This window comes from Hemiscyllium ocellatum, chromosome 12 (assembly GCF_020745735.1).
Source record: "Hemiscyllium ocellatum isolate sHemOce1 chromosome 12, sHemOce1.pat.X.cur, whole genome shotgun sequence".
Taxonomy (NCBI): Eukaryota; Metazoa; Chordata; class Chondrichthyes; order Orectolobiformes; family Hemiscylliidae; genus Hemiscyllium; species Hemiscyllium ocellatum.
In genome coordinates this window covers 70,420,867-70,445,716 of record NC_083412.1, presented here as the reverse complement: position 1 = coordinate 70,445,716, position 24,850 = coordinate 70,420,867, and the positions used below count along the sequence as shown (strand labels likewise).

General features: G+C 38.7%; 3 protein-coding genes across 3 annotated transcripts; 2 read left to right on the top strand and 1 right to left on the bottom strand.

Annotated features, from left to right (window-relative positions):
• Window positions 1–3,965: 3,965 nt before the first annotated feature.
• LOC132820612 (putative protein FAM172B) lies at window positions 3,966–4,997 on the top strand. Its single transcript, XM_060832816.1, has one exon. It carries the CDS (start codon window positions 3,966–3,968, stop codon window positions 4,995–4,997), a length of 1,032 nt encoding a protein of 343 aa, XP_060688799.1.
• Window positions 4,998–7,957: 2,960 nt separating this feature from the next.
• Window positions 7,958–18,069, bottom strand: txnl4b (thioredoxin-like 4B). The gene is made up of 3 exons (XM_060833154.1): window positions 17,858–18,069; window positions 13,635–13,786; window positions 7,958–10,158 (listed from the first exon to the last, which is right to left on the bottom strand). The coding sequence occupies exons 1-3, from the start codon at window positions 17,987–17,989 to the stop codon at window positions 9,993–9,995; spliced, it is 450 nt and encodes a 149-aa protein (XP_060689137.1). The 5' UTR covers window positions 17,990–18,069; the 3' UTR covers window positions 7,958–9,992.
• Window positions 18,070–18,536: 467 nt separating this feature from the next.
• Window positions 18,537–20,726, top strand: LOC132820821 (tRNA methyltransferase 10 homolog C-like). Its single transcript, XM_060833153.1, has 2 exons — window positions 18,537–18,624; window positions 19,146–20,726. Exon 2 carries the CDS (start codon window positions 19,229–19,231, stop codon window positions 20,540–20,542), a length of 1,314 nt encoding a protein of 437 aa, XP_060689136.1. The 5' UTR covers window positions 18,537–18,624; window positions 19,146–19,228; the 3' UTR covers window positions 20,543–20,726.
• Window positions 20,727–24,850: the final 4,124 nt, after the last annotated feature.

The window sequence follows — 24,850 nt, the reverse complement described above, 5'->3', positions numbered from 1 at the left end:
CAGTCAGCTCCTGACTTCATTACAATCTTGGATCAAACATGTAGAAAAGTGCTGAATTTCAGAAGTGATGTGACAGTGACTGCCCTTGATACCAGCGACACATTTGTCTGAATGTGGCATCAAGGAACCCCAGCAAAATTAGAGTCAATAGGAATCGGGGAAAAAATATTTGCTGGCTGGAGTCATACCTAGCATAAAGAAGAATGCTCGTAGTTGTTAGAGATCAATCTCTCAGCTCCAGGTCATTTCTGCAAGAGTTCCTTAGAATAGTCTCCTAGGCCCACCATCTTCAGCTGCTTCAATTACCTTCCTTCTAAGAAATTAGAATTGGGGATGTTCACGAATGATTGCACAACATTTAGCATCATTCATCACTCCTCAAATACTGAAGTCATCCAAATGCAGCAAGGCCTGGACAATAGCCAAGTTTGGGCTGACAAGTAACATTTGTGTCCACAAGTGCTAGGCAATGACTATCTCCAATAACAGGTAATATAACTACTATCCCTTGACATTCAATAGCATTATTATCACTGAATCTCCTACTATCAATATCCTTGGAGCTATCATTGACATGAACTAACCATATACATACTGTGGCAATAAGAACAGGTTAGAAGCCAGGGTTAGGAAACATACTGCAAGTAAGATAGGAATGGGTAGGCCATTCAGCCCATCAGGGAGCTCAGAGAGGCATGGTGGCTCAGTGATTCACACTGCTGCTTCAAAACACCAGGATTCAGATTCAGCTTTGTCAAGTTTGCATGTTCTCCCAGTGTCACAAAGATTTCCACCGGGTACTCTGGCTCCCCCCCCCCAGTCCAAAGATGTTCACTTTAGGTGGATTGGCCATGGTAAATTACCCGTAGTGTCTGGGAATGTGACGGCTAGATGGATTAGAGCTGAAAATGTGTTGCTGGTTAAAGCACAGCAGGTCAGGCAGCATCCAAGGAACAGGAAATTCGATGTTTCGGGCCAGAGCCCTTCATCAGGTATTCCTGATGAAGGGCTCTGGCCCGAAACGTCGAATTTCCTGTTCCTTGGATGCTGCCTGACCTGCTGTGCTTTAACCAGCAACACATTTTCAGCTCTGATCTCCAGCATCTGCAGACCTCACTTTTTACTACAGCTAGATGGATTAGCCATGGGAAATACAGAGTTAGGGAGATAGGGTGGTTGGAGGGTCAGTGCAGACTCATCGACCAAATGGCCTCTTTCCAGGGTAGGGATTCTATGATCAAGCTTGTTCACTATCACAGCTGATTGAACCAACCATTGCCTTTTAGCCACACCTGTCCATATAACCTTTCATGCCATTGATAAACATAGAGCAATTTCTACTTTAAATATACTCAAAGATTGAACCATCATAGTGTTGTGATAGAAATTTCCAAAGATTCACCTCATTTTGAGTAAAATAACTTCTCACCTCATTCCTAAATGGCATTCCCCTTATTTTTAAATGGTGCACCCTTGTTCAAAACTCAGCACCAGGAAAAAACCTTACCTGCACCTACCTTATATATTCATAGAGTCATAGAGATATACAACATGGAAACAGACCCTTCGGTCCAGCTTGTACATGCTGACTAGATTCCTAAACATCCCATTTGCCATCATTTGGCCCATATCCTCGAAACCCTTCCTGTCACATATCCATCTAGATGCTTTTTAAATGTTGTAATTGTACCAGCCTCCATCACTTCCTCTGGCAGCTCATGCCATACATTCACCACTCTCTACATGAAAACCTCTTAGATAGCTTTTAAATCTTTCCCCTCTCACTTTAAACCCATGCCCTCTAGTTTTGGACACCCCTACCCCAGGGAAAAGACCTTGACTATTTACCATATCCATGCCCTTCATGATTTTACAAACCTTTATAAAGGTCACCCCTCAGCCTCAGACGCTCCAGAGAAAATGGCCCCAGTCTATTCAGCTTTTCCCTACAACCCAAACCCTCCAACCCTGGCAACATCCTTCTAAATCTTTTCTGAAACCTTTCAAGTTTCACAACATCCTTACAGTAGCAGGGATGACCAAAATTGAATGCAGTATTCCAAAGTGGCCTAACTAATTCCCATACAGCCACAACATCTTTTAAGTATTTTGTGAATTTCAATAAGATCCCCATCATTCTTTGAAACTTAAAAGAATACCAGCCCAGTTTGCCCAATCTCTCTTCATAGGATAATCCCACCATTCAAGCATAGAGACTGATAACTTTTTTTAAAAATACATTGCTTGAATTGACATTCTCCAGAACAAAACTTGATTGGCATCACATCCACAAATGTTTATTCCCTCCACCACTGACACTCAGGATTAGGACAATATGATGAAAGGCTTCCTGATAAAGGACTTTTGTTCGAAATGTCAGTTCTGCTGCTCCTCGGATGCTGCCTAACCTGCTGTGCTTTTCCAATACTACACTCTCGACTCTAATCTCCAGCATCTGCAGTCCTCACTTTCATCTATTAGAACAATATACCAATAAGATACACTGCAGAAATTCAGGAATGCTTGTTAAACACCACCTTCCAAATTCATAACCACTACCATCCAGAAGGATAAGGACAGTAGATTTGGGAACATGACATCCTGCAAGTAACCCCCCAAGACACTCCTCATCTGATTTGGAAATAAGTCACCATTTCTTCACTGTCACTGGGTCAAATTCCCAGAATACTCTCCCCATTTAAAATTCTGAATTCAAGACACAAACAGGTCATCCATGATCTTATTGAATCACAGCAAACTATAGAGGCCAAATGGTCTACTTCCGCTCCTATTTCATTGTTAGTACAATGTCATATAGATAGATGATCTTCAGATCTTTGAAGAGGAATAATTGCCATCTTTATCTTCCTCATTGTCCCTGTAACAATGAATATTACATCAGTGTAATATGTAATTAATAACCATAAGATGAATATCTTGTTTAAGATAATGATCTCTTCGTGTTAGACTAGAAAGCAATTTTCTTCTGCTGTATTAGACCAAGCAGAGTCTGTTGATCCTGACCAGAAAAGTGGATAGTAAATCTACCGGATTGCTCACACAACAAACCGTGCAGTGGTAAGGAATCATTTTTTAAATGAGCTCAACAATCTGACAAAGTTCACACAGCTCCCATGGCCCAGGAATTCATTTAATGGCTTGGGGATTTTGATCTTTTAGTTGGGCAAAAGCAACTCTAATAACCCCATTGCTTTAGACATCTAAAAGGGTAATGTGATTGACAAAAATGTTAATAGTTATAATGGACTAGTTATTACATATAATGTAATTCATCAAAATTAGATGCTTTACTCTCAAATTTCAATACAAAATGAATTTTCAGATAGAAATTAGTAGAAACAGTAGAAAAAGAGGGGAGCAAGTAAGTGCTCAGTTTTGTTTTTTTAATAAAGCAACCTACAAACTCCAAGGCATACAAGATTTGAACCTACATATTTTAGTCTGGGAGTAAGGACACTATTACTACACCCTTAAATTTATATTAATACTCAGCAGACAGACATTAAGTTAAAAAAATCTATTTAAGTTCAGCTGAATTTATTATTTGACTAATTGTTTAAGTAGCATTAATGAGTGCTGAATCAAAATGTCCTTAATTTTGCATTTAATTTGCTCCTGAAGAATTGAATAAATGGCAACACCTGAGTCTGAAATCTTTGAAAGGAGGACAAGTTAATATATTCATTTAAGTAAAAACTTAATTGGTGACTTATCTAAACTCAAATACACTTTCACTTAGTAGCTATTGAAGAACTCTAAAACCGTCACATTTTCAGTAACTAATTAACCAATTGCTAAACCAATGATGTAAGCAAATGGGCCACGGTATATATCACCCCGAAACTGATCCGGATTGTAGAAGTTAACAGTATATTTTGTTTAATGTAGATTAACTACTGAATTATTGGGTAATTCGAAAAACTAGGTTGAATTTGTTTAAGAAAATGGAAGAACCAACGATTCATCAGCAATTAGAAAGTGCTGAAAAATTGAAAAAGTTCAAATACTATTTCAATGAAAAAGGACAGCTGAGGCATACTGAAACAAACGAGCCGTTTGTCTTTAAACAGCATAGTAATGCAACCAACTGGAACCACCAATGGTACAAAGCCTTTGGAACAACTTTGGCCGAGTATGTCTACGAACTCTTGGAGAAAGAATGTCGGCTGAAACGAGTCTATATTCCCGTTAATGTCGGTAGAAGTTTCTGCTTCATAAGTGAAAGGGCTTTGAGCAATCCTTCCAAATTGATTGTTCTGATGCAAGACCGTGGAGTGATCAGGGCTGGGAGCTGGTCCCAGCAATTGATTCTACACGATTGCCTGGACACCGGCACTCAAATCCCTTTTATCAAGAAAGCTTTGAGTGAGCGGTATGAAGTAATCGTGTTAAATTCTAATGACTTCATAGCTGTTAACCAAGACGATGACGCTGAAAAGAAAAAGCAACCTGATTCCGATGAAAGCGGATTAAAGCTTGAACAGATAGTAATGGGGGGTGTTGAAAGTGCAGAAGCGTACACCATCTACATTTGGGACCAGTTTATATCAAAGTGTCCGGATAACAGTGTAGCTTTTATAGCGCATGGCTATGGCGGGTTGATATTTGTTAATCTCCTAAATGAACGTCGAGATGTCATGAGTAAAGTATATGCTGTGGCCTTCATAAATTCCGTTCATGATGCAGATCACCAAAACGTCGGGCAAATTGGTCGCGATTGGATTGAAAAGCACTGCCGTAATTGGTTACTGAGTGCCAAACCTCTGGACAAGCCTGTCCCCTCCCTGAGGATGGGCTGCGCGCAGGTTTCCGCCGGCACTGAAAAACCTCACTTGGCACCGATGACCTGCTTTCACTCCATTTTCAAGCACTTGAAGAAAGTTTCAAATATGCAGAAAACGAATCGCATCATTCGATCGCCAATTCTTACAAGAAGTTTAAGTAAGAAAAACTATAGAAAACAAGGAAAGATGTAGAGTTGTTTCCCGAATTTTGTCAAATACATCAACAATATTTGGTAACTTGAAATCATGAATACCAAGCACTCTAAAGAGAAACGTGTTTCTCTATTGTTGTTTTCTCGACTATATTATGGGCTATCTAGCAGTTGATTGCGTGGCATCTTTAAAGCAAAGTTGTAAACACGTGCCCAGACTAACTCCAAACTATCCAATGAAGACTTTTACTTTTACAGTGAAAGTACAATAGGGAGACGTGATTTTTGTAGAGTTCTTTCTGGTCACTCGATTGTTCATGTTGATATCTTTGACCTGTTCCTATATACAGGAGCCGGGGTAGTAGGGGGGAATTGCTGTAAAACCTCGAATTTTCAGTATCTTTCAACACTTGCCCCTCTACAACGAAATTAAAGCTTTCCATTTTGCCACTTGCGTGTGTGTTCAACGGATTCTTAACTGTCCTTTCGAAATACAACCAGGTGTTCGAGTGCCACTAACTGTGTTCAGTTAGCCGCCACCGGATTGTTACAGTTTGGTTTCGTGTGAACTTCGAGAATTTTTTGTTCTGAACTTTTATAGTCTGTCAGTGGCGTGGCGTAATACACATTAGACCACTTTGAGGAAAAAAAAGTATCTAAATAATGTCATAGACCACAATAATTCTGACCAACTGGACAGTTTATTTAGAATGGTCAATAAATTACATTTATTGTCTTTTATGTTGTAGCTTAATTTTGACTGGAATAAAACTAAACCAACCTCATCTCTGTTTTGACTGATTAGTTCAACATAACATCCCAACACCTACCTGCAAAAGATGATGACACTAGGATCTCATGATTCTTTTATGATATAAAATCCATTAAGTGTTAATTTTGTAGTAATGTCGCACGTTGAGGCCACTTCTTGGAGTAGTTCCAATTCTGATCATGTAGTTATAGAAATGATCTCATTTAAGCTAGAGAGGGTTCAAAAAAAAAATTACCAGGATGTTGCTGGTTTGAATTATAAGGATAGGCTGGGATTTTTTTCACTGGAGCATAGGTGGCTGAGGAGATTTAAACCTTAAGAGATTTCTAACAATGAGGGGCATAAATAAGGTGAATGGCAAGTGTCTTTTTCCCTCTGGTAGGAAGTTCAAGACCTGGCATACTGTTAAGGTAAGAAACTTTTTTTTTGGTTTGTGTGTGGAAATGAAGTGGCAGGTACAGTTCCAATGTTTAAAAGACAATTGGATTAGTACATGATTAGGAAATGTTTGGAAGGATAAGGGCCAGCAAAAGCATGTGGAACTAGTTTAGTTTGGGATCAGTGGTTGGACTGAAATATCTGATTCTATGACTAAGAAATAATTGGTCTCCATTTCTGATGGAGGAAGGTGAAAATACCATGATTCATGCACGTGGTTACTATACACCATGTTTCTGGATAATGGATATTATTTCAAGAGTAGCTTGGACTTGGTTCTGCTGTTCCACTCCTCAATGTACTACATTCCCACTGTAAAGTAATTAGAACAATAAGTTACTCGGGCATCTTCAGCAGCATTCCCCAAGTCTGAAACTTTCACCAGAGAAGGACAAGGGGAACAGGTGTGTGGAAATATACCATCTGAATTAGATCTATCATCAGATCTTTGGGTGCATCAGAATTTTGACTCAGGCACAAACTAAATGCATTAAGGAATCAACATCACAACACTGACAGTTATAATCCAAGAAACCTCTAAGGGGCAAATAGGTAATGGAAACAAGATGAATAAGTTTTTGTCTTGTCAGCAATGTTCCTATTCTGTAAATGGAAAATTGATTTCCTCCCATATCTGTGCTTGCTAAGGAAAGGAAAAAGGCATTAAAATGACACATCAGTAGATGCAGCATGTAATTGTAATTGAATAAGGGCTAGTTCTGGGTTTGGCTCCTGATTTATAACTTAAAGACAACCACTGCCAGTGGTGGTAGTAGAGTCGAAGACATAAGTGACTTTTAAGCAACTGCTGGACAAGCACATGGATGGGAGTATATTGAGGAATGGGTAGATTAGGTTGATCTTGGATTAAGATAAATACTCGGCCCAACATTGTGGGCCGAAGGGCTTGTACTGTTCTATGTTCTAGGAAGAAACATTGCTTCCAACTAAATTTGTTTTTATTTAACACAATGTGAATTTAGAAAAAACAATTCTAAAATCATAGCTATTTGTTCAGTAACTTGAACCAAATGATCATGAGATACTATTGAATGTGAACACTGTTGGTGACTGACCTGTATAATAAAAATGGCTACGTAGGAAACCACACTTCCCTGTTACTGCCTCTTTCCTTTGTTCAAGTTAGTAAATTTTACTTAAACAGTTAATTTTTTTTAAAAAAGCTACGTGTCCCTTCTCAGAATCCAAACTAAAATAATTACACTAGATAAGTCTTAACTTGTAAGACTACCTGTGACTCTCCACAATCCCCAATAATGCCAACAGAAAATCTGTCAGTGGAGTTGATGAAGCCATTGTAAACTTTTACAATTCTGTTGTCGCTTTAAAAGCTTGGAAAATATTTAAAATCCAGTGATCTTAAAATTGAATTGATCCACTGGATTAAGAAATTGGTTAAATGATAAAACAAAGTGGCCCTACCACGAGCAACTGTGCTTTCAGTGGTTGACCTGCTATGCTACAAAATTCCTTCCTCGGCCTAACCCAATACCCTCTCAAAATCTACTTGATATGTTGATCTCTGAATGGCATCACTATTGTCTGATTACACCACTGAGATAGCATTTTGATTGGTTCATATGCTGACAGCACCATGTGACTGCAAGTTTGTCATTCAATGACACTAAACAAATTTACATGTGACAAATTTAACATTTGAATGTATAGCTCAACATCTCCAGGAAAAAAGTTAGACATACAAACAAAGACTATACCTCTTTAAAGGTGTGTGCTGTGGTCAAAAATGATAGATTCAAACTGTAACCACATCAATTCTTAAATATTTATTTAAGCGCTAAATGTTTTAAGAAATGATGCCTCTAAGTGTGAGAAAAATTGTTTCCATCCTTTATCAACCTTTAGTGGGAGTTCTTAGTCTGTTTCTGTGCTGAATGACTATGACTATCTAGTCCAACCAGTCCATGTTGACCATTCTCCGAAACTAAACTAGTCCCACTCGACTGTGCTTGGCCTACATTCGTCCAAACACTTCTTATATAATTATCCAAATGTCTTAAATGTTGTAACTGTACCTTCATTTGCTACTTCCTCTGGCAGTTCATTCCACACACAAACCATTGCTTTTTTTAAAAAAATCTTTCTCCTCTCACCTTAAAGACCCTTTGTCTTGAAATTCCCTGCGCTTGGGAACAGACACCTGCCTTTCACAGTATCTATATCTGTTGTGATTTTATAAACCTCTATAAGGTCACTCCTCAATCTGCTATGTTCCAGCGAAAAAGTTCCAGCTGATCCAGCCTCTTCTTGTGACTCAAACCTTCTATTCCCAGTAACATCTGGTAAATCTTTTCTGAACCTTCAGCGGTTCAATAATATCCTTCCAATAACAGGGTGACCAGAACTGCATCCACTACTCCAGAAGTGGCCTCACCACTGTTCTGTACACTACTCCTATGCTCACATCTGAGCAATGAAGGCAAGCATACTAAACATCTTCTTAACCATCCTGTCTACCTGTGATGCAAAATTCAAAGAATTATGTACCTGAACTCCTAGGTCTGTTTTAGAACCCTACCCACTACCATTAATACTATAAGTCCTGATGATGTTAGTATTACTAAATCCCAGGCTCTCTGTCTCTTTTGGAAACCTTTTAATCAGGAATCAATCTACAATTATTCTAATTTTGCAATATTTTACTTTATCCTTCAAAATGTGAAGTTGGTTAGAAGAGCCAACATACAAATCAAAATTATACAGAATACACTTTTATAAAACACATGCAAGGTGAGCAAAGTACATTGTTCCCATTACTGAATGTCTGACAAAGTTTCAGGTGTATGCTGAGTTAACTGATATCAGCTGGCTCGGTGATAAGGGGCTTTACACCTTGCCCCATCTACAGTCTGAAGAAAGCACCAACTTCTCGTTCATGACTCTGATCGAAAAGATGCAGGTGTCATACAGAACCAGGTGTGAGGGACAAGATTAGTAGAACATAATGCTTTTGCTGATTAAATAATATGGGAGCAGTAGGTTTTGACTTGAGTAGTTATGTTCTCAATGCAGCACAAAGTTACTGTTCCATCGCGAACCAAATCTGTAGGAGCAACCTTATTTAGGACAGAAAAATAAGGTTGAGAGTAACCACAATCAGTAAGGGTGACTTATTTTATGTGATGAACTTTATGTCCATCCATTAGAACTGTATATGAACTGGATTCAAATTCCTGTACCAGAAGTAAGCACTTTTACACCATAGTAAAACTTGGAGATTAAAACAAATTCACCAATGAACTCCAAGGAGCACGAGTGTATAAATGGATTAGAAGCCTATTACCTTGGTACGAGAATGATGTGTAATCATGCAGAAACAGCATTACTCCTATTTCTCCTTTGCCTGTTTTAACTATTACTTCCTTTTCCAATAGCGTTTGCCATGTCTAGTGTTTATTTCTTAGATATAATTTTTAAAAAAGCCTGGAAAAACTCCTGTTTATTGAATTTCTATCAAGTGCTAATTGGGAAAACACCAGTTCTCAGTCAAATGAACTCATTTTCCAAAGCTAATCTTTAAGGCAAGTTTATGATGGCAGACCTGCCAATGAGCTGAGATTTGCAGCTGCAGGATACTGAAATTTTAAGCAATAGAACAACTTGTCATGTTGAGTTTGTTCACCGTGATTCTTGCAAAGTTTTTACAAGAAATTTCTTGCCGATTAATGTTGTGGACTATCCATTTTGCATCAAATCTCAATATTCTTTAACAAATGAAGAACAGTTGATGACTTGATATTGCATTCTGTTTAAATATTTGCAAACCACAGCATACTGCCAGTCCATTTAGATGCCATGATAAAGAAGGTCATACTTTGGGACATTCCTCGGATCAATAGGACTGTGTACTATTAGCTTTCCTCGCATTGCTCCACGGAATATTACTTCAATTAAATCTATGAAGTCTTGCTTTGTTTTGAAACATCCAATAAACTTCGTATGATCTGGAGACCTAAACCAAAACAGAATGGAAACACGTTTTTGCCAATGTTCACAATTTTACTTTCAAAATCCCAATGGAATTTAAATTAGATTAGATTACTTACAGTAGTGGATACAGGCCCTTCGGCCCAACAAGTCCACACCGACCCGCCGAAGCACAGCCCACCCAGACCCATTCCCCTGGAATTGAATAATTTACACTAATATACTTTATAAATAAGAGAGATGACACAAAGGAGGATTGCGCTATGTTGGGAACAGTTGGGATTAACTTGGAAATTTACATTTGGAGGTTCAGGGCTGATGTACTAAATCAATACTTTTCATCTAGTTTTACCAAGGAAAAATATGTTGTCTAGGTAAAAGACAATGTGGTTCAGAGATAGGAAATGTTTCAGACTGTTGAGGAGAATTTTACAAAATGGCTCTGCAATTAAAGTTGATATGTCACTAGAATAAGAGTCTAAGAGTGTGGTGCTGGAAAGGCATAGCAGGAAGCATCCGAGGAGCAGGGGAGTTGATGTTTAGAGCATAAGCTCTTCATTGAGAATGGGGGTCTTCATTCCAGATGAAGAGCTTTTGCTCAAAAGGTTGACTCTCCTGCTTCTCGGATGCCGCCTGACCAGCTGTGCTTTTCCAGCACTACACTCTTCGACTCTGCTCTCCAGCATCTGCAGTCCTCACTGCAGTTCTCCAAGTCACTAGAATAACCCAAATACAGAAGCAAGGGAGACTGGAAATTAGAGGCACTAACATTTTTTCAGTCCTCGTCAGATGCCAGGGTGGAGGCAGTGCCAGATGGCTTCAGAATTGCAAATGCTATACACTTGTTTAAAAACAACTGCATGTCAGTAGGTTTAACTTTGGTAGTGGGGAAGCTTCTGAAGCAGTAATTCTGGACAGTTTCCACTATTGTAAGGATTGAGAAATGTGGATACACATTAAAGGAAACTGGCAAATGAAGCAATGGAGACATGAGGTTAACTGGGATTGGAGAAAAAAGAAGTTTTATTTGAGACAAGAGATTCAAAAGGTGGTAGTAAGGCAGACATTAAATACTGCAGAAATAGTGACAGCTTAAGATATGATTTAACAGCTAAAAGGTAAAAGGAAAGATTTGAAGCAGTCATTTTCAATTGAAAAAAACTGCTGAATATAGCCTAATTTTAAGTGATTGCTACCCCTGTCAGATAGGGCAAAGAGAAAGTGTTTCTTCACTCCACATTGAACAAGATATTTAACATAATAATCAACATTTACAAATAGAGTCATAGAGATGTACAGCATGGAAACAGACCCTTCGGTCCAACCAATCCATGCCGACCAGATATCCCAACCCAGTCTAGTCCCAGCACTGACCCATATCCCTCCAAACCCTTCCTATTCATATACCCATCCAAATGCCTCTTAAATGTTGCAATTGTACCAGTCTCCACCACTTCCTCTGGCAGCTCATTCCATACATGTACTCCCTCTGCGTGAAATAGTTGCCCCTTGGGTCTCTTTTATATCTTTCCCCTCTCACCCTAAACCTATGCCCTCTAGTTCTGGACTCCCTGACCCAAGGAAAAGACTTAGTCTATTTATCCTATCCATGCCCCTCATAATTTTGTAAACCTCTATAAGGTCATCCCTCAGCCTCTGACGATCCAGGGAAAACAGCCCCAGCCTGTTTGGCCTAACCAATATCCTGTACAGCCGCAACATGACCTCCCAACTCCTGTACTCAATACTCTGACCAATAAAGGAAAGCATACCAAACGCCTTCTTCACTATCCTATTTACCTGTGACTCCACTTTCAAAGAGCTATGAGCCTGTACTCCAAGGTCTCTTTGTTCAGCAACACTCCCTAGGACCTTACCATTAAGTGTATAAGTCCTGCGAAGATTTGCTTTCCCAAAATGCAGCATCTCGCATTTATCTGAATTAAACTCCATCTGCCACTTCCCTGTCCATTGGCGCTCTGGTCCAGATCCTGTTGTAATCTGAGGTAACCCTCTTCGCTGTCCACTGCACCTCCAATTTTGGTGTAATCTGCAAACTTACTAACTGTACCTCTTATGCTCGCATCCAAATCATTTGTGTAAATGACAAAAAGTAGAGGACCCACCACCGATCCTTGTGGCACTCCACTGGTCACTGACCTCTAGTCTGAAAAACAACCCTCCACCACCACGCTCTGTCTTCTACCTTTAAGCCAGTTCTGTATCCAAATGGCTAGTTCTCCCTGTATTCCATGAGATCTAACCTTGCTAATCAGTCTCCTTGTCGAACGCCTTACTGAAGTCTATATAGATCACATCTACTGCTCTGCCCTCATTAATTTTCTTTGTTACTTCTTCAAAAAAATCAATCAAGTTTGTGAGACATGATTTTCCATACACGTTGACTAGCCCGAATCAGTCCCTGCCTTTCCAAATACATGTACATGCTATCCCTCAGGATTCCCTCCAACAAATTGCCAACCACCGAGGTCAGGCTCACCAGTCTATAGTTCCCTGGCTTGCCTTTACCACCCTTCTTAAACAGTGGCACCACGTTTGCCAACCTCCAGTCTTCAGGCACCTCACCTGTGACTATAGATGATACAAATATCTCAGCAAGAGGTCCAGCAATCACTTCTCTAGCTTCCCACAGAGTTCTAGGGTACACCTGATCAGGTCCTGGGGATTTATCCACCTTTAACCGTTGCAAGACATCCAGCACTTCCTCCTCTGTAATCTGTACACTTTGCAAGATGTCACCATCCATTTCCCTACAGTCTATATCTTCCATATTCCTTTCCACAGTAAATATTGATGCAAAATATTCATTTAGTAACTCTCCCATTTTCTGTGGCTCCACAGAAAGGCCGCCTTGCTGATCTTTGAGGGGCCCTATTCTCTCCCTAGTTACCCTTTTGTCCTTAATATATTTGTAAAACCCTTTGGATTCTCCTTAATTCTATTTGCCAAAGCTATCTCATGTCCCCGTTTTGCCCTCCTGATGTCCCTCTTAAGTATACTCCTATTTCCTTTATGCTCTTCTAAGGATTCACTCGATCTATCCTGTCAATACCTTAACCAAACCCTCAATTTCTTTAGTCATCCAGCATTCCCTATACCTACCAGCCTTCCCTTTCACCCTGACAGGAATATACTTTCTCTGGATTCTTGTTATCTCATTTCTGAAGGCTTCCCATTTTCCAGCCGTCCCTTTACCTGCGAACATCTGCCTCCAATCAGCTTTCGAAAGTTCTTGCCTAATACCGTCAAAATTGACCTTTCTCCAATTTAGAACTTCAACTTTTTAAATCAGGTCTATCTTTTTCCATCACTATTTTAAAATAAATAGAATTATGGTCGCTGGCCCCAAAGTGCTCCCCCACTGACACCTCATTCACCTGCCCTGCCTTATTTCCCAAGAATAAGTCTAGTTTTGCAACCTCTCTAGTAGGTACATCCACATACTGAATCATAAATGTTTTATAAAGCAAAATATCTTACCCATAATCCACTTTCATATGTTGGCCATTGAAGAAAAAAACTGTGGAAGGAATGTAACTGATGTCAAAGTAGCGAGTGTAAATAGGGACACTGTCAACATCCACCAGGTAAACAGCTGCCATTTTACTCAGGTCATGAGCAGTTTTTGAAAGCTAGTGAAAAAAAAGGTGAAAAAAACTTTATATTGATTAAGTTCTCAATATCATTATTTTGCTTCACAAGGAAAACTAATGTAAACATATTCACCAGAATTTAAACAACAGATTTGGACAAATTGGATCGAGTTTGAAGAGATTGAAATTATGTTTCATAAATCTTGTTCTTTGTGGTGACTGTTTATGGGACTTCCTCAGTCTTACTCTTTATTCCACATCAGCATTACAGGTGTGCCATAAGCATATACACAGTATATGTTCAGACAGTTAATAGCCATTACCTGTTTCTTAATGTTAAAATAAAGACAACAACAATGGGATTAACCAGACATTAATAACCTGTTGAATTAACAAAGAGAAAAAAATACACTTCTTATCATAACATATATTTCAGCGATTGTTGTTGTATTGGCAAAGATCAAGAAAGTATCTCAAGTCAGAACTTTTCATAGAAATTTGTTTCAGGGAACATAAAGAGAATTATCCCAAAAATGCAATGTATTCTTTTGACTGCATATATTTCAAGAATATCTTCACTCACATCTGAGGGTATTTTGAGGTAATAATTTTAGTTTTAGACAAATGCTTTATTAATATGAATAAAATTATTTAAAAATAGATTATAATCTATGATGAAGTGTTGTACCTTGTTATAATTTGCCAATAGTGTTACAATATGGGGCAAATCAGCCTCTGCCAATTTAAACCAGCAACACGGAAAAGATTTACCTCGTGCAATAATCTGTGAAAATTCTAGAGACCAAGGACTATCCAAAAAGAAAAATTAACTTTTTTTTTTAAAAAGTCTAACAGAGAATAATTAACTAACAATTTCTTTTCAATTCCTTTCTATAACCTATATTGTACTTTCCCCTCTACAATACTGGTCTGATAAAACCCCCAATTAAGATTTACCGAAAAATTCATATTCCAAAACCAACCAGCTGACGAACCTTGTCTTTCTTTCTTCGTCTGTAGATTTCTTCTTAGGGATTCTGTTTCACAGGTCATTGATGGATAAAGGTACCTTTTAAGACAGCTGTTCTGCGGGCAGTCTGTAGATTGTGGTGGCTTGGCAGTTCTCCCTCAACTGTTCAATTTTTTCCCACTTTATACTCCCAAAACATCGGATCACTTCATTGGTTTTAATATTGTCAAAATACTAAATTCAAACTTGATTGGAGTTTGGTATCTTGGGGCATAATTTAAACTGATTGAGTGAATTTGAATTTGGTTTTGTATCCAGGCAACCCAGCTAATCTAGTTGTTCGACCAAATGTTACATTTTAAATTTTCCAGTACTCTCTGTATCTGCTAAGTCCTTCAATCCTCTTAAAGATACAGCACATCTCTACACCTTCATAAGGAATTTATGTATCTTAAAATACAAGAACAAACCTTGAAAGATTTTCTAAATGTTTTTGTTAAGATCATTACTGCTGTCATTAACCAGTTTTATTCTTTTTTAGTATGTTGTCATCTGTTCCATATCGCAAGCGATAATACACATGACATCTTTTCCAATCAATATTTTCCTCTGCCAAAAAGGTGCTCAAATGTATTCTGAACATTTGAAAATTTAAACATGTAAACATAAGAACTAGGAGCAGGAGTAGGCCGTCCAGCCCTTCGAGTCTGTTCCACCACTCAATAAGATCATGGCTGATCCTTTTGTGGACTCAGCTCCACTTACCTGTGTTTTCACCATACCCGTTACTTTTTTGAAAAATAAAGGAATTATCTACCTTAGCTTTAAATGCGATTCCTGAAGTTGTGTAATTACTTCCCTGGGCAAGAAATTCCATAGATTAATAACCTTCGGATGAAGAAGTTGCTTTTCAGTTCAGTTCTAAACCTGCTTCCTCTAATCTTGAGGCCATGCCCTCTTGTCCTGGTCTCACCTACCATCCTATCTATTTCTATTTTATCGATTCCATTCATAATTTTAGATGTTTCTATAAGATCCAACCCCCTCATTCTTCCGAATTCCAACGAATATAATCCAAATCTACTCAACCTTTCCTCATAAGCCAACCCCCTCAACTCCGGAACCAACCTAGTGAATCTCCTCTGCACCCCCTCCAGTGCCAGTACATCCTTTCTTCAGTAAGGAGACCAAATCTGCACACAGTGTTCCGAAAAGACCATTCCCTCCATGACTCCCTCATCAGGTCCACACTCCCCGCCAGCCCACACCCCACTCCTGTCACCTTTCTCTGCCACTACAGGATGTGCAAAACCTGCACCTGCACACAACACTCCCCTCACTTCCAAGGGATCCTTCCGCATCAGAAATTTACCTGCACATCCACCAATGTCATCTACTGCATCCATTGCACCCGGTGTGGTCTCCTCTACATCAGGGAGACAGGACGCCTTCTTGCGGATCGCTTCAGAGAACATCTCTAGGACACCCGCACCCACCAGCCCCACCGCCCCGTGGCTGAACATTTCAACTCCCCCTCCCACTCTGTCAAAGACATGCAGGTCCTGGACCTCCTTCACCGCCAAACCATTACCACCCAATGCCTGGAGGAGGAATGCCTTATATTCTGCCTTGGAACCATGCAACCACTTGGGATAAATGTTGATTTCAACAGCTTCCTCATTTCCCCTCCCCCACATTATCCCAGTCCCAAGGTTCCAACTTGGCACTGCCCTCTGGACCTGTCTATCATTTCCCCACTCTGACCTATCGCCTTCTCCCTCACCTTCATCCATCTATTGCTTTCTCAGTTACGTTTCCCAAAAAACCCACCCCCTCCCATTTATCTCTGAGCCCCGACCCACAAGCCTCATTCCTGATGAAGGGCTTATGCCCGAAATGTCGATTCTCCTGCTCCTCGGATGTTGCCTGACCTGCTGTGCTTTTCCACCACTACACTCTTAACTCTGATCTCCAGCACTTGCAGTCCTCACTTTCTCCTCTGCAAATCAGCATGCTGCAATTTTTTACCATTGAAGTAATAATCTATTTTGCTGTTACTCCTATCAAAATGTATGACTTACACATTTACTAACATTATATTCCATCTGCCAGACCTTTGCCTACTAACTCAATGTATCTATGTTCTTCTGCAAAGTTTTAGTGCTCTGCACACTTTGGTCTGCCACTCATCTTAGTGTCATTGGCAAATTTTGACACCATACACATAGTCCCCAACTACAAATCATCAATATAAATTGTAAATAATTGTGGTCTCAACACTGATTCCTGAGATACACCACTAGTTAATTTCTGGCAAACTCAATGAGATGTCCTTATGCAGCATATTATGGTTCAATCTTTGAATGAACAACACATATTTATATCGCAGCATTACATAGTAAAGTATCTCAAGGCTTGTCACAGTAGATAAGAAACACCTTTGGAAACCAAGAGACAGAAGTAGATATAAGGACAGATGACCAAACGCTTGCTCAACAGGGTGGCTTTTAAGGAATAATTTAAAAAGAGGTGAACAAAAAAGGTGTGGGGAAAATGCAGAGCTTAGTGTTTGGGTTACTGAATGCACCACTATTAACGGTAGCGAGACTAAAAGCACAAAAAAGTCAGAACTGGAGGGGTACAGACCAGGGTAAATAGTTGGACTAGAAAAGGTAGTAGAGATTGGGATATGTGAAGTTGTAAAAACATCTAAAGACAAAGAAGGCTTCACTGCACTGGCAGCAAATTATTTCAGCAATAACCTGAGCTCAAGCACCTTCTCACCTCAAAACTTGACCATAACGATCTTTTTTTAAATGCAACGTCTGTTGTAAACAAACACAACCTGCGCGCACCACCACAGTAATATGAAGCACGACACACACTTAATCTCTTTCGTGTCTTTAGCCTTTTTAGGAATGGTCCTATTTTCTTTCAGACTAGTTTTCCGAAATAACAATGAAATATTAATTTACACAGCACCTGATTCTAGAAACTGTATTTACTTTTCCGTGATTAAGAGCCAAGAGTTCTACCATCTGAACCAAGCTGAAACTATAAAGTATTTAACCTGCTAACAGTGAAACACGATGAAAGTAATCATTCAAAATAAGTGAAGCAGCTCTGGTAACAATTCTTACAATTTCATCCAGTTGTAAACACACAGGGTCCTGATCACGGCCGAAACGCAGAACCAGTACCCTTTCAGCCACGGTCTTTATAACGTGGTCAACATCTTTCTTAGATTGTAACTTTGGCAGCAAGAAGCTCATTTTCTCTCAGAGAAAAAGCGAATCGAAATAAACGGTTAAACGTAAATTCATTAGCGGCATGGGCGGGAGAAGCCAGCCTCGAACCGGATGTAAACTGTCATAGGACTACTTAGAAATAATTCCCCTGAAACACTAAGCAAGAATTATCAAAGAAATTCTCAATAATAATCAAGCAGCGTGATTAAATAAAGCCTCAAAGTTTGCTATATATTATCCGATAATAAATGACATCACAAAATAATGCCAGTTGTATGCATTCTGTGGGTGAGCAAGGAGTGAAAAGTGAAAACGTCTCGAATAAATTAAATTGGACACATGCGATGTTATTGTTAATATTACCCTGGAGGTGTTTTATGATCGGTTGCTGATTAAAAAATGGTTTTACAAATCACCTGTCATTTCAGAATTTTAAAAACTATGCTTTAAATATAAATCTGCATTTTTAATGTATTGTGGAAGTTTTGTTTTAAATGTTAAGACAGGATATGCTCAGGGAGTGGGGAAAGAGATGAACAGGCGCAGTGACCTTTCCCTCTTTGAGGCGGCTGCTGTGTTTCTGAATGAGATCCGGGCAAGGTTCTACACCGCGTTCCAAATTCCAAATTCGAACTGGGACTTCATTCTTTCATTCAGAGGTTCGCGCGATATTGTCTATTGTGCAACCTCTGCTCTTGGACATCGTTTGTCTGTTAATTTATTGTGTATAAGTCTAATTGAAATTCAAATACCTATAAGCACCCCTGTAGCCTGACGAGAGAAGGAAACCGAGCAAGGCAAGTTCTTGAAGTTAACCGTAAACCAGTGACACCCATTAGGAAGTCCGTCTGGTTTGATGTTAATTGCGGAAAGCATTATACTCTGATCTCAAGTGGGTGGGGGGAATGTCCATTTTATTGAGGCAAGGTCTCTCCAAGGTAGGAATGGAGAAAATTGGGAGGGATGAAAAAGTGCTGTGTGCAGTCGTTTAACACAGTTTTAGAAAATGAAGTTAAAAATCACACAGGACCAGGTCATAGTGGAAGCAAACTAGCTTTCATCAGGTGATTGTGAAAATGAAGAGTTTTGTTTCAGACCAAATAGATTCAGCAAGAAATTATATTTAATTTCGAAAATGTATTTCATAATCCATCTAATACTTTTCTGTTTCTAATAACAGGTTTTAACATTTCCTTGGATTTATTCGAACATTGTGGAGAATATTTGTGTTGCAACAATTTTTGAATTTTGTTGGAACTTATTATGTGGTTCCGTGTTGCCCATATTTTCCAGACTTTTGCTGGGCATTGCAGACTGCAGTTAAAGACTTGTGTGAAGAACAAAGTGCCTTTGATCAGATGCCAATTTATGCCACACCACAGGATGCTGGTTTTAACATCATGCACAAAGAATGAGGAAAAAAAAGTCAGCCCTGATAAATTAGACCTAGATATTTGGAAGACTATCATGAAAGAAACTGCATCAGAAGCTCCCAAAACATGCCCCTCTGAAGATCCTGTGGATGCATCCTCTGCTGCTACAAGAGAAATGGTTCAAATGTGGCGACTGGCTGGAAAGGCTGTGCCAGAGAACATAACTGAAGAGCAACTGAGCATAGTTCAAGAACTACCTTCCAAATCTGCAAAGAAAAAATATCTGAAGTATCTAGCTATCAAAGAAGGCAAAAAGAAAGCAACAAAGGAGAAACGAAAAATAAAACAAGAAGGAGCAGAGTCTCTTCAAAAGGAAAAAGAAAATGGTGGAGGAATTGAATTAAAGAACACATTCCTTTTACAATTCTGGCAGCGGTCTTTTGATGTAATGTACAATTGGAGGGCTGCACAGTCTATGCTGTTTGGTCAGCCACTGGTATTTGATATGAGTTATGAAAGATACATGGCACGTCGAGAAATGGAGAACACTGTCTCTCAGCTACTGGAGTCTGAGGGGTTCAACAGAAAATCTTTAGACCCATTCCACTTATATTTCTGTAACATGATGCCAGAGGGATCATATCATAAGGAGCTTTTGAAACGTTATGGAGATGCCTGGGATAGACTCTTGATAACAGTAACAGAAAAGTCGTATGTTGACATTTTTCCCAAAGACAAGCTTGTGTACTTAACTGCAGATTCACCTTCTGTATTGAAGAGTTTTCAGCACGATAAAATCTACATCATTGGGTCAATTGTTGATAAGTCAATTCAGACAGGATTGTCCCTTGCAAATGCAAAGCGTTTAAAGTTGGCAACTGCACGTCTTCCTTTGGATGAGTATTTGAAATGGGATGTTGGTGCAAAAAACCTTACATTAAATCAAATGATCAGCATTTTGCTCACTGTGAAAGAAACCGGTAACTGGCAAGAAGCTCTCAAATTTGTTCCGAAAAGAAAACATGAAGGATTTTTTCCAGTTCCAGAACAGAAATACTGCAATCAATTTAAAAATCACCAGAACAAGACAAGAATTGACAATGGACCAGTAAAGAAAGCCAGGAGGCAAAAGTCAACTTTAAGTTTAAATCAAGGTGTAGAAAAATCATCAGATAAAAAAAGATGGTGGCTGATTGAAGATTAAAGATCCTTAAAACATTTTGAAGTACTGACTTGCCTGGAAGAAATTAGTACACTGATTTTCATATTGCATTGAAATATCAGAAGATGCAAGTCTGACTATTGTGCATACCTGTCCACCACTGTGTGTTGATTCTAGATGATAATTGTGAGAAAAAAACTATAATAAAAATTGTATATTTAGCTCACAGGTCAAATAGAGAATGATTCACTGTTTAGCTGAAGCATACATACTAGGGACATTCTGAGTTTAATCCCTAGCTAGTGTCAGTAGGCTGTTTCTGCCATGGCAGTTGGCAATATTCCAAATTAGATTGCTTCTTCAGGACTTTGACTGTGTAAAAATTAGCCAAAATTCACCAATTTGGAATCTATTAACTCTTACTGGCACCAAGAACAGGATTAGGCAAACTGATTTTCCACATACCCAATCACCCTGCAAATACTCTGGCAAGAATTTAATTTGATAACTTGGAGAACCAATGGCAACAACTTAAACAACCAATGGTGAGAATCATATCATTTCCCTTCCATTTCATATTTTATGCAGAATGATCAATTGCAGACAACCTTAGTAGGAAATAAAATGACGCCTTTAACAAATTGTATCTGGATTGAGTTAGACATATTTTTCACAGAATAGTTCAGTGAGGAGCTGAGAACATTGTCTGGTTGAGGGATGGTGAGGTCAAATACAATGATTTAAAAAGCAAATCAGCTCCTCACTGTTGATAGTTGTTTAGGATCTACTATTGAGATTACTTGGGTGTGAATTTTGAATGAGCGTATGATTGGGATTATATTTAATAATTTATGCAATCACTTCCCCCTGCTGCAATTCATTAGGTAGAATCAGTAGAATAACTAAGGTACAAGATACTTGAGGACTTGTGGTTTTTGGAACTTCATGGCAGTATGAACCATGTTCTTTAGGAATGGTAGAATTACATTAAGAAGTGAAACAAATTATTTGGAGGGGGAGGGCTTGCTCTTTTTTTAAGTAGTGCTATGAAATCCTTACATCACCCTAAGAGAAGAAAAATGAAGGGTCAGTTTGCCGTCTCATCCTAAAAACCATAGCTACTGCAGTGAGGTTGAGTGGCATTTGTGAATCAAATTACCATTTCAAATACAGACTCTACATCAGAATTAAGTTGGTGTGATTAAAGAAAAAGCTGTTCAATGTAATAGCGAGTTCAACTGCACAGAGGGATGTGATGTCATTTGGGTTGTTATTCAAGGAAGATTCAGACATCTGCTAGTTGTCTTCTGAGGATGGAGGTGTGGATTTCCATAATAGAAAGGAGTTGAATAAGACCACTAAAGTGAAATTGATTTGATTGGAGGTCATCTGAAATGTCATGGATATGGGTGAGGGGGATTGTATAAGGAATCAGGATAAAATTGGGCGAAAATTAGGTTAGTGGAACAAGTGCAGACAAATAATGGTGTATTTACATTGATACATCTTGAGGTAGAGGTATAAACAGGCTCTGTAAGGTTGTTGAATAATGAGGATAGAGTCAAAGGATGGTAACTTTTATACTAGATTAGATTCCCTACAGTGTGGAAACAGGCCCTTCAGCCCAACAAGTCCACACCAACCCTCCGAAGAGTAACCCACCCAGTCCCATTTCCCTCTGACTAAGGCACCTAACACTACAGGCAATTTAGTGTGGTCAATTCACCTGGCCTGCACAAGGAAACCGGAGTACCCGGAGGAAACCCACGCAAACTTGGGGAAAATGTGGAAACTCCACGCAGACAGTCGCCCGAGGCCAGAATCGAACTTGGGACCATGGTGCTGTGATGCAGCAATGCTAACCACTGTGCCACCCTCCTCTAGAGGAAGTAAAGCCAGTAACAGTCTGGGAAGTGGTACATTGTTGTTCCTGCTGGGCTTATGCTTCAAATAGAGTCATAGAATTGTATAGCACAGAAACAGACCCTTCAGCCCAAATCATCCATGCCAACCAGATATCTGAAATTAATTTAGTCCCACTTGCTGGCATTTGGCCCATAACCGTCTTTTTAAAAACATTGTATTGATTTTTCTCCAAAAAAAAACAACAGCAGAACAAGGTGCAAACACGAGCAAAAAATGACGTGAACAAAACTCCAACCACGCTCCTCACGGCACATACCTCCCCCAAAATACAAAGGAAACAAAATGACAAAAAAATCCTAATAAATATAAACATAAACAAAGCACAAAACTATAATAAATTACACCAGCAGTAAAATAACTGCATTAGCAAAAAAAGAAACAATCTCCACAACAGAAGATACCTCAGTCTGGAACAGTTAAAAAGACAACACCCTTAACATATGAAAGAAAAGGGTTCCTGATTTTTGTAAATTTATTAGAGGAGTCAGATAAGAACAATCTAACCTTTTCTCATTTAAGAAAATATTGTACATCTCTAACCCAGTGTGTATAGGTAGGTGGAATTACGGATTTCCATTTTAACAATAACAATCTTCTGGCGAATTGGATAGTGAATGCTATCATGTCTTTTTTTAGAGGAAGGAAGATTAGGTAAAGAGAATGACACCCCAAAAAAAGCTGTAATAGCATTAGAAATAAGATTTTCACCAGATAAGGTGTCAAAGATATCAGTCTAGTATCTATTTAAATAAGGGCAAAGTTAGAACACGTGCATATAATTTGCTGGGGTTTGTTGACACCAATCACAGGACAGAGACACCTCCTCAAATATTTTTGCATGTTGAACTTTGTTGTAGTGGGCACAGTGTAGAATCTTGCATTGAATAAAACAATGTTTTGCACAGATCTTCTATCTGTGCACCCTTTGTAAAATCTCATCCCACGCATCACCTGGAATTACTTCCTCCAAATCTGCCTCCCAGATAGCTTTAATAGAATCAAACCAATATTTTATGAATGTTTGAAAAATTAGCTGAATTAGCCCCCTTTAATGAAGAAAGCAGTTCTAGAAAGATGTCAAAATCAGAATAATTAGGAAGAGCGGTGAAAACCTGAAATGAACTAAAGACAAATTGCAAACTTGGTGATATCTAAAGAAGTGGCTTTTAGGAAGTGAAAACTAATCAACTAATTGTTGAAAAGATGCAAAAATGCTATCGCCATATAAATCTTACACAGTTTTTATTTCTAACTTAGCCCAGCCAGAAAAGGCACTGTCCACTAAAGATGGAGGAAAAATATGATTTGCTGCCAATGGTGCCTTAGTAGAAAATAAATTAAATCCCAAGTGGCGTCTAAATCAAAACCAAATTTTGAGACAGGAAAAAACAATTACAATGTTCATGTAAGTAGAGGTTGAAGAAAGGAGAGGTGATGTTACAGGATGGTTGGAATTTGCCTCAATAGTCAACCAAATTGGGAGAGCATCAAGGTTCTCATATTGGAGCCAATAATTCAAATTTCTAATGTTTGCTGCCCAACAATAAAACAAAATATTCGGCAGTGCCATTTCACCTGTGTAACAACTGTTTTTGTAACCTAATGGTTTTTTTTATTCCAAATAAAGAAAGAAAAAGTACGGAAAAAGTAAAGAGGCAGAAAAAATGGTATGAATTGAAAGAAATAAGAAAATTGTGGAAAGATATTCATTTTACTGGGATTCTAGCAGCAACAGACAAATTAAGGAGAGACCATCATTTGATGTCTCCTTTAATTTGTACCAGTAATGGTTCAACATTTTTCCTGTAGAAATTGCCTCATTAATTATCCACATTTACACAAAGATAAACAAAACCAAAGTTGGCAATTTTAAATGGTAAATTATCTAGTGGGTATTCCCTGGCAGGCTTATTGATAGCAAATATCTCAATTTTGCTAAAATTCAATTTATACCCAGAATGCTTACTGAGAGATTCTAAAACTAAAAGTGTGGTGGGAATGGAGAGAGATAAGTTTGAGACAAATAGCAAAAGGTCATCTGCATAGAGAGCAACCTTCAACTCCACACCATTTCTAATAATGGCAAAGAAATCAGGATGAGTCTGTGGAGCAATAGACAGAGGTTCAATTACAACGGCAAACAAAAGACTCAAAGGACTACGTTGTCTAGTGGAATGATAAAGGTAGAAATAATCAGAATTCATCTTATTGGTCTGAACAGAGGCCTACGGTGATGCATAGAGTAGTTTGATCCAAGAAATAATTTTTTCCCAAAGCCAAATTTCTCCAAAGGAAAAGAAAGGTAATTCCATTCCACTCTATCAAAAGCTTTCTCAACATCTAAACATTTCAAAACCTCAGGGAGAGTGGTTAAGAAAGAATTGTAAACAATGTTAAATACCTGCCTAAGATTAAAAAGGAGTG

Bases quoted from the DNA above. Each gene is read 5' to 3' on its own strand.
- LOC132820612 (XM_060832816.1), top strand. From the start codon at position 3,966: ATGGAAGAACCAACGATTCATCAGCAATTAGAAAGTGCTGAAAAATTG.
- txnl4b (XM_060833154.1), bottom strand. From the start codon at position 17,989: ATGAGCTTCTTGCTGCCAAAGTTACAATCTAAGAAAGATGTTGACCAC. The intron at 13,787-17,857 runs GTAAGAATTGTT...TTTTTTCACTAG, and splicing joins GTTTACAACTGGATGAAATT to CTTTCAAAAACTGCTCATGA. The intron at 10,159-13,634 runs GTAAGATATTTT...GTTTTGGTTTAG, and splicing joins CATATGAAAGTGGATTATGG to GTCTCCAGATCATACGAAGT.
- LOC132820821 (XM_060833153.1), top strand. From the start codon at position 19,229: ATGTGGTTCCGTGTTGCCCATATTTTCCAGACTTTTGCTGGGCATTGC.